We start from the raw sequence: 9,956 nt of genomic DNA on the forward strand, positions 1-9,956 counted from the left end.
ACACAGGTGGCATCACACACCTGCTTCAACTTTACAACTCGTTTTCCTTTGCATGTGTACAATGGCGTTTGAAATTCTTCCTCTTCCAACGCTCCCTTCAAGTGGTATAATACACGGTTTAAAATAAGATAAAAATTTATCAGATTCATGACCCTGTGGTTCCCTATATTGTACTGCACGCCCACCAAGAACCGCATCGAGTTCAACTGTTTTTATTGATGCTGTTCCAGCTTTATTCTGATGAATATTATCAAATAAAATAAAATCCACTTAAACCAATTATAACATGTAAAAAATTAATGAGTTGAAAACATTATCTCCAGCTGGCCAGTATGTATGTCATACAAATATGCACCACCACCCTTGGCAGAAGTAGTCTGCAGATACATTGAAAAAAGGTGAATAATCGGAAGTTTTAAACCATTTTAATAAGATGAACATAAAGGGACAGTAACAAATTAAGCTGATGAATATTATAAGCACCTGCAATACAATGTATGAGTCACCCAAGTAGAATTTACCATAGTCAGACTTGGGCAATGGTACGGGCTGAAAGTTTTCAGCACGCCATATTTCGGTCCCTCTATAAGGTGTTAAGTGAATATACAATACAACAAATGCAAATAAACAAATTATTATAGCAATAGATCAACAGTTTTTATATTTCGAACCAGGAAGGATACGCTCCTCCTTGAAATGCTGGCTCCAAAGTTTTTGCAGAGGACGACATAGTGCAATGTTCTTAGCTTATACGTTGTTTAAACAAGGATAGTGTCTCGTGCTGCAATCTTTATTGCAGGTGACTGACAAGTTAAGATAAAATACAGTTTATGTGATTTAATTAATATTGACAGTAAAAATAACAATAAATAGGTTGCAAAACTCGTCCTTTACGTTTGCACACTTATTTTGTAACATTCTTATTTTGGCTCAAATTACATAAATAATCCCTAAATGAGTAAAAATACAAAAATATCATCATGTGCAAGGCACACGACCAGAGATAACGGGAAATACTAACTCTCATTCTGCTTTGCTAGCACAATATATAATTCCGCTTGATCAACTACACTAGTATGCTACATAGACAAATAGTTGTTCAACACACGAAAATGATGGAAAATCAACGGATGATGGACTTTAATCGATAAAGTAATAATTCACATCAAGTTATCACAATTATTCATCAGCACGCAACCTAACACTACAATCTGGCACTGTCTTTTAATGACTTTAACAGTTAACTAAAGAAGCACAGAGTGATCATGTATACATTACTTTGCAACAAGCACATAAAGTTAATGTTGGTAACACTAACTTTCAAAATCATTAGTATTCAATTTTTTTGTAGAGATGTAATAGGAATTATAATACATTTAAAATAATAATCTTTTCAAAAACAAGAGTCAAGAAGCTCGTTATCCATGCTAGCAAATGGGCTGGCATGGCCCACTTTGGTTTCCCACAAAACAAATTCAGCCCAATTCAATGCTCCAGCAATTTAATCTTACCACATTATCAAGCCCAAACAATCTTTAGGGGTGATAAAGCAGGTCTTACCCGTCAAAACCGATCCGGAACCGGTTAATGGTAAAGACTAAAGCCAGGAATCGACCCTATTAATACTTGGTTCGAGCTCTAGGCAGACTTTGCGGGGTCCTAGAATTGTTTGCTAGTATTGCAACCGATTTGGGTCTTTAAACATGGTGTTTGAGCTTTACAAAATAATTGGAAATGAGAATAGATGACAGTTCTTATATTTTGTTATACAATCGGGTTTGGGCCTTCAAATCCGCCTCTAGATATGGACCTGGCCAAGAACCCAATTCAATCCATATCCTAGACCCGGGAATGGGCTTTGTTTAATAATAAGCGGGTTTAACGGGTTTGGGTGCGATCTGTTCCGTGTGTTTTGTGTGTCTTACCCTGTTTATGCTCACAAATAATAGTCTTTAATTTGAACTTTAAACTCATTTTTTTTGTGAGTGAATTTTAGTCTTTTATAATGAAATGATAATGATATGTTTAATAAACAATTAATATGTAGTAACTTGTATAAAAAATATCGATCAATTACTTAAAATTTACAAGTATAAATTAAGAACCATAGTAAATCCTGATAAAAACAAAAAACTAAACCGTGAACACATTTCGTTACATTAACAAATGGAGGCGCATTTTGTTGCTCATTATTAATTATAAAGTTATATTGACATATGATTTAAACGTTTAAACTCACGAACCAAAAAATGAATAAAATCTTTAACCTTAAACCTACACCTTGACAGTTGTCTGATTAATCGACATATATCTCCACCTCTCTTTCTCCACAAAATCCGCAACCAAGAATCGTGACACAAACGCCCACACCCTATAAACATCTTCAAAATTTGTCAAAAACCCCAGTGTCGCCATCACCACCGGTATCCCAAGGTCAATTCCCTCTTTCTTTTTTGTCAATGACCGATTTTCGTCTTCACTACTTTTATCCACAAAATTAACATTCTTTAAAACCGCATAACTAATTGAAATGTTGTGTCTACACGCCAACTTTTGTACAAGTGTCGGGTCGACTTTCTCGCCTTTCCAATCGAACACATTGAAAGCCACAACCGGCCCACGGTCCACCAAAGGAACCCCGTCTTCAGAATGCGGGTGCTTTAAATTACCAAACGCATTCACTAATCAGTTCACCAAGTACCTAGCCCTAGTGCTTATTAGTAACAAACCCAATGAATCCGCATGATCTAACCCTCGAAAATCGATATCTGAGTGGGCCCCACTTGTGCTCGCTTCGTTTTTTTGTGCTTTTTCTTTAATCTCCACCAACACGTCTCGTTTCCATATTTCGAAAAACGTTAATTCCGTCTTTTCTTCTTTAATTTCTTCAATGTCTCGTATTTTTGTCTTTTCTTCTTTAATTTCTTCGATTTCTCGTATTTTTTTCTTTTCTTCTTTAATTTCTTCAATTTCTTGTATCACAACTTTTTCTTGTGTCGATGATGACGACGACGATGACGATAACAAGACGGTTTTCCCTCTATCGATACTCCTCGATTCTTGGAGGAATAACGGCCGGTTAACCGTGTGAACAATATTAACCAACCCGGTGACCATAGCCGAGTTTTTAACCACGGACGATCTCGATTTCTTAATAAAAATACACCCGAAACCCGACGGGTTTTCCCCAAACACCTTATAAAAAGAACATATCAAGAACTCGGACCGCAAAAGCGACAACCCTAAAGTATCCGTATCCTTCGCTCCAAACGCATTCGCATCAAGACACACACCCCACCCGTTCTCTCGGGTCAAACTCATCCAATAATACGAGTATCTCGACCTGGTAACCCGAGATTGTAATGGGAAAACAAAAAGCCTCTTTTTTTCCTTTTCTTATTCTTGTTCTTGGAAACAATCATTTTCCTCAATCTTTTCGACATTATTCTCATATTGGGCCACGAAAAGCCCGCTGGCTCGGCCCGGCCCGACCTCCTTCGACAACTCTCGATCATGGCTTCCACGCCTTCGTTCTCGTGGTCGTAAACCGTTACAAGGTTTCGGTTTGTTTGAAAAGGGTATGCATCAGCCAATACTTTGCAAGCTAACATTTGGTTAGCCGTAAAAACTAATGAATATTCATTTGATGATATGTTCATGTATCTAAATAACCTTTCCTTTAAAATAGTTTCGAATTCGGGCTCGTGACCGCCACGTGTAATATGCATATACAAGTTTATAGACTTGTAAATAATATTGAAAAAATGTGTGTCACAATGTAATAGTTGTGAATATGAAAAAAGCCCATGACCATTATAATCTAGACAAACATGATTAGTTAAAGTTAAATGGGAATATTCATGTTCGCGAATCCGGTCAGCCCGGTCAGTTTCCGAGTAGTTCCGGTACGCACGTGTCAAGTTGGAAAATGATACGTCTAGAGGTGGTATGGACTCATGGTTAGTGAATTGCGTGTTGGGGTTTAGGGAAAGCGCGGTGGCAGCTATGAAATCGTACCTGGATTGACGAGTTGTCGATTGTGGGTTGGGATCGTCGGGCTGCCCGAGTTGTTGGTTCGGGCAGTATCGTCGAAAACATTCTCTACAAGGTGAAGTCATTGAAGTCATTGTTTATTTGTCATGTTGATGAAGATGTTGTTGGCTTATAAATGAATGTAAGTGATCATAATGTTGCATTGTTTGTATCATTTTACTTGTGCACATGAGTACAGCTAATCGTTAACTATAATTCTATGTTTTCATATTATTTTAATATTATAAAAGGTTTAAATATGAATAATTTCTATATAAAATAAAATCTAAATCTATATCTATCTATAGTTATATACTCTATGCTATATAATAAAAAAAAAGTAATTTTTTTGTCACATGGCATACATGTCATTTATGGGTGAATCCTTGTTCTTTTTTTCCCGCGTCTCTCTTCGTTAACTATGATTATAATCCTTTGTTTCCTGTCTTTCTCCTATTAAATAATAATATTTATAATTCTCTCTATAAAATGTTTTTTTTTTTAAAATAAAGTTATTAAGTTTGCTTATAATACATATTTAAAAATTGAACATTTTTTACATTATTTTAACCTGTATAATATGAATAATTTGTTTTTGGTAAGAAGCATTGATCAATGCATTTTAGGTACCGGTGTTTACATATTAAATATTTATGAAAAGCATAGATATTTTTACTAAACATATTACTTTAACGTGTTTTTTTTTTATATATATTTTGTAGGTCATGAGTAAAATGGATGTTAAATTTCAAAAATAAGCATTCACAAATTTTTCAAACATATGGTTTTTATTCTAACCTAGTTAGTTTATAAACGAAAGTTTTAACAAATTCTTATGGTGTATGTAGTTTGATTAGTCATGTAAAACAGTTGTTTGACCAATTCTAAGGACGATGAAGACAACAACATGTATGGTTGTATTTAACGTAGAAATGGTCCCAAATGCAGGCCTCCACTATCCCCATGAAGTGGTTTATATTAACTACCAAAAAGTGGTTTTGTCTTCTTAAGTCAAATATGTAGATTAGATCTATTGGCATCCTATATTTTTATATATATTATTTTGATTTTGATTAGAACATATTATGACTTTAATCTATTTCAAGAATTATACTTATATAGTTATATTACTCATGAATTGTGTCTTAAAACTAAGCCTCTCTTTCATATATCTAAGATCTTTTGGTTGCTTATATGTTTTTCTATGATTTTAACTCCATCAATTGAATACAACACAAATGGATTTTAATAATTTTATATATTTACTACTATTTTGAAGCTGAAAAAGATCATGTTAAAATAGAGTTATTCAAGCAACTTTTTTTTAATAAATAGAGTTAGCGCGGATAAAGAACATACAACAACGTTTGATGAAAAATACTCGTTTGAAGGACAAGCCCATTCACAAGTCGATGAGTTGAGGTCCTTGAGGAGGCTCGTAAGCAAGTAATCTATCACATATATTAATGGGTTAAGGGGTTTCTTAATGACCAATTTTGGGGTTATTAAGTTACTTGTTAGTCAAGTTAGCCTTATAAAAAGATGAGAGTTGCAAGAGAGACACGAGATATATGTAATCAAGGTTTTGAGTTATATTTTTTGATAATAATATTTGGACTTGGGAGTTATACAATATATTCTTCTTGTGTATTTTTCGTTTGAGTTATATCAATTCATTCTTCAGGATTAATATCTCTAGGTAAATATTCTAGTAAACGGATCAGAATTTGATCAAAGTGTAGTCAGGATATCTAAAAGGATCAATAATAATGTGAAGTTTGGGATAGAAAAGTTGTTAATTGCTTAGATTTTCTTATGATAACCTAAAGAGTTACAAAGAGACTAGTATTGATTCAAATTGGATAAATGGATATGTAATGAATGAAACAAAAATATAAAAGTAAATTACACAAATGGTTTATGTGATTTGGGTCAAATATTTTCTGTCATTTCTGAAGTATGAAATTTGCTTGTTCGGTCCTCAAGTTTCTCTTTCTCTTTAAATACGGGTCCAAATAACAAACGGGATTAAATGTTTCTGTTAGACTGATGTATAATTACCTTTACCCTTTATATCTTTATCTTATATCTGACATTTGAAAGGTTTGATTTACAACTTTTAACAACCATACTTGCATTTTCTATGGTGGCCGGCAAGACAACTTATCAATTATAGAACCTTTATTTCAAGACCCACAACAAGACTATGAAATAAAAATTATACCATGTGAATGTTAAGTTGTACAATATTCTTAGAAGCCCAAAAGCAACACATAATCATACAATGTAAACTTTAATTTTTGAAACAATTATTAATATCATTTGGACCCATTGGTGTCATGTCTCTCTTGCATCATCTTAACACCCATGTACCTACATATTAACAAAAACCACATTACACCTATTAACTATATACATATGTTATAATTAATTTTATTACCTTCCCAACATCATAACGGTGGCTTGAGGATTGGTTCCCGGGGAATTACGAAAAGTTGACCCGTCAATGACCCTAAGAGAGTCTATGCCGATAACTTTATAATCACTATCCACCACTCGAGTCACATGGCACCCACCGTGGAAATGCCATATAGTCATTACAGTGTCTTTACAAAATTGTTCTAGAGATCTTGATGCATTGGCGTGTTTGGGGAGTAAGTTTATTGGTGAATTCTCGGTCATGTTGAGAAGAGTTACTATAGATAAAGAGTCAAATCTGAATGATGAAAATGCGTTTGATTCTATCACATTTTCAATGATTTTCATCCCATCAACACATCTTTGCAAGTCGCGAGGGTCTTTAAAGTAGTTGAATGTAACCGATGGATTGTCATTTGGGTTACGCGATGTAAGCTCAAGATGGCCCGTTGAGATTGGGCCCATAATTTTCTCTAGAATAAACCCGCCCACGAATGCACTTTGTGGGAGTGATTGCATTGTCTCTACCGCCTTGTTTATGGCTTCTTGTGTTCTTTGCTTTGGTGGAACCGTTGAAAGTTGTCCAATCTAATATTATACATGTTCGTTTCATAATCAATATTATGTTAAAAACCGAGAGAACCAAATAATGCATATGTATGTTTGTACCTTTGGAGAAAACATTCCATAATCTTGAGTTCGAGCTCCACCCGCAAAGTTTTCACCGGATGCAGCCTCGATATAGGTTCCGTTGTGAGTGATACCAACGACTTGAATTAGAGAAACCTCAACGGGTTGAGGAGAGGGGATAAAAACCGCATTCATCGGGTTATCGGACATTCCAAGGCCCACCATGGGCTGGTCCAAGACCACTGTTATGTTATGGGCCTGAAGATGTCTTCTTGGGCCTATTCCACTTAACATTAGAAGTTGTGGGCTTCCTAGGGCGCCAGAGGACACTATGATTTCATTACTGGACCCTCTATTTAAGTAAGCCCGGTGACTCAGCCCATTTGCATCTACAAAGATCACTCCATGGGCCTTGGGCTTTGCACTTCCTACATGTGACATTTGAGAAAAAAAAAACATAATATATAACATTTCATACCCAAAAAATAAGTGATGTTATGAAACTGAAGTGTACTATGCACACCCTTAAAAAACAACGTACCTCGCCTCGTGAATAATATTTGGTGAACGGGTGCGTGAAGTAACACGGTGAGTCCACTCGGGTTAGCATACCGAAGCAAATCAGCTGCGGTATGCCTATGACCATTTTGATCAAAAATTGTGCCACCGATCTTGGTACCGAATAAGTGATCATATGTGAACCCGTTATATGGGCGTATTCCCGCTTCCACCAACCCGTCCCTCACGGCGGATTGCCATTGTTTTAACGGCGGTTGAAACGCCACCACCTTTTCCACCCATTGGTATGACTCGTTGACCAATCTCGCGTCCCAACCCGCGAGCCGAACATAATCATGACCCGCACGGGAATAAAACCCGGCATTTAAACAACTCCCACCCCCAAGAACCCGAGCACGGGCACTAACGACTCCGTCCTCCGAAACAAAGCGTTGGGAGGGCGAAGTCGGGGCGAGATCTGATAAAGCGGCCCCGAAGGCGGCTAAGTCCGTGATGTTCGTGTTTCCGTACGGTGAACCGCCACGTTCGAGTAGGAGCACGGAGAAGTTCTGAGAGAGGGTGGCGGCTAACGGGCAGCCCGCGGTGCCGCCACCAATGATTATGTAATCATAGTATGAGACTGTTGGTGCTGTGGTTGCTTGGTGCATAAATGTGTACCCTGGATCTGTGATCATACATATTGAACAAATTATATATCATTACTTGTTACAATTTCATATAACTTTTTCATATATAGTGACTCAATTTTAATCAATGAATATTTTTTATAAAAAAAAAACTTTTAACACCCGTATATTGTACATGATTTATATTCATAAGTTTTAATAAATGAAATATAATAGGACATGTAACAAGAAAATCTAGAACATATGTTATATATTGATGAAATACAATAAAGGGCCGAAAGGCCCAAAACCATGTTAATAAAGTGGTTAGTACTTTCATTGAATATGAAATGAAAGGCAGTTGGAAATAAATAAATATGGACCCATTTATTTATAATTCTAGTACCTAGTTATATAATTTCCAAAATTAACACATTGTTATATTAATACCACCGAAAGTAGTATATATATTTGCTTTATATTTTGTCTTTCCAATTATGCAACACTATAAATATAATCCTGAAAAAGATTTATTTATACATTGCTAAAATTACTATGTACATTATCAAAAATTCAAAAGATAACTTATGTTTACATTATTTAATCTTGTTTAATACAAAATTAACTTAGATTACAGAAGCAGAGAACTATGATAACCGTATAAAATTTGTATATACTGATGAAAGATAATCATATGTAGTGAGAAGTGATATAGCTAAAAATTTTATAATTTCTACTTAAACATGGTTATGCATTTAACATCACTCGTTATATTATTAGAACTCTAGAGATACATTTTGATCATGTTAATTAAACAAGATATATTTTGTCATTGCTCTTTAAGTAATTTGTTTTCTAAAAAAATGACCATTTATCTTCAACAACTAATAATCTACTCCTAAACTTACCTTACCCGTCTACCGCGGGAATAAACACTTAATCACCATATTATATATTGTTAATCAATTTGGACGATTTTATTGTGATCAAATTTACTTATCTATAAATAAGTAAATGTACATATGATATTGTAACATTTGTTATCATGTTTGTAAACTAAAATGAAACCTGTTTCAGCAGAAGACGATCTATGAAACAGCAAAACTGCGATAAGAAGAGCGTATCCGAATCTCTGCCACGCTAAAACCGCCATGACCGATGTGTGTTTATGTGTTGAGAGCATGCAAATGTTTAGTTGTACAAGGATGATGAGTGAATAGGGTTTTTATGGAGAAGAAGACCAACAATATTGATGGCTTTATCTTTGCACCAACTCACCAAAACAAAACACATTTTCTTGTATTTTATAAATTTTATATATAAATGAATCTTGATCGCACACATACACATCAAATTTGCAATCTTAAACTCTCCAAAAACTTTGAGTGTTAGTTCCTATATTTTCAACCAAACTCAAGAAGTGTGACATCTAGTCTCTTTTAACCTACCTCTTTAAGCTCTTGGCTCTCCTTTTCACTGTGTACTTACATGTAGGGTGAATCTAATATATGCATTACACTATGAGAATCAGTAAATATATTATTAAAACGTATAATAATACACATGTAGGTACTGCATAACACTACAAACAAAAAGCCATTTAGCAGCATACAAAAAGTGCCACAAAATACCAAAAAAGAGCCACTAAAAACCCCTTTAGAAATGAGCGGCACAGAAAAGAAGTGTCACTAGAAGCGGTGACGCTAAAGCCTTTTAGTGTAATCCCAGACGAATAGTTTTTTAAGCAATCAA

General features: G+C 35.0%; 1 protein-coding gene and 1 pseudogene across 1 annotated transcript; both read right to left on the reverse strand.

Annotated features, from left to right (window-relative positions):
- Positions 1-2,207: 2,207 nt before the first annotated feature.
- LOC143578237 (uncharacterized) lies at positions 2,208-4,249 on the reverse strand (annotated as a pseudogene).
- Positions 4,250-6,207: 1,958 nt separating this feature from the next.
- Positions 6,208-9,604, reverse strand: LOC143578238 (protein HOTHEAD-like). The gene is made up of 5 exons (XM_077061882.1): positions 9,273-9,604; positions 7,622-8,263; positions 7,120-7,508; positions 6,473-7,038; positions 6,208-6,405 (listed from the first exon to the last, which is right to left on the reverse strand). The coding sequence occupies exons 1-5, from the start codon at positions 9,385-9,387 to the stop codon at positions 6,351-6,353; spliced, it is 1,767 nt and encodes a 588-aa protein (XP_076917997.1). The 5' UTR covers positions 9,388-9,604; the 3' UTR covers positions 6,208-6,350.
- Positions 9,605-9,956: the final 352 nt, after the last annotated feature.

Source organism: Bidens hawaiensis, unplaced genomic scaffold (assembly GCF_021521415.1).
Source record: "Bidens hawaiensis isolate Kalapana, Puna unplaced genomic scaffold, B.hawaiensis_p1.1 tig00029065_1, whole genome shotgun sequence".
Taxonomy (NCBI): domain Eukaryota; kingdom Viridiplantae; phylum Streptophyta; class Magnoliopsida; order Asterales; family Asteraceae; genus Bidens; species Bidens hawaiensis.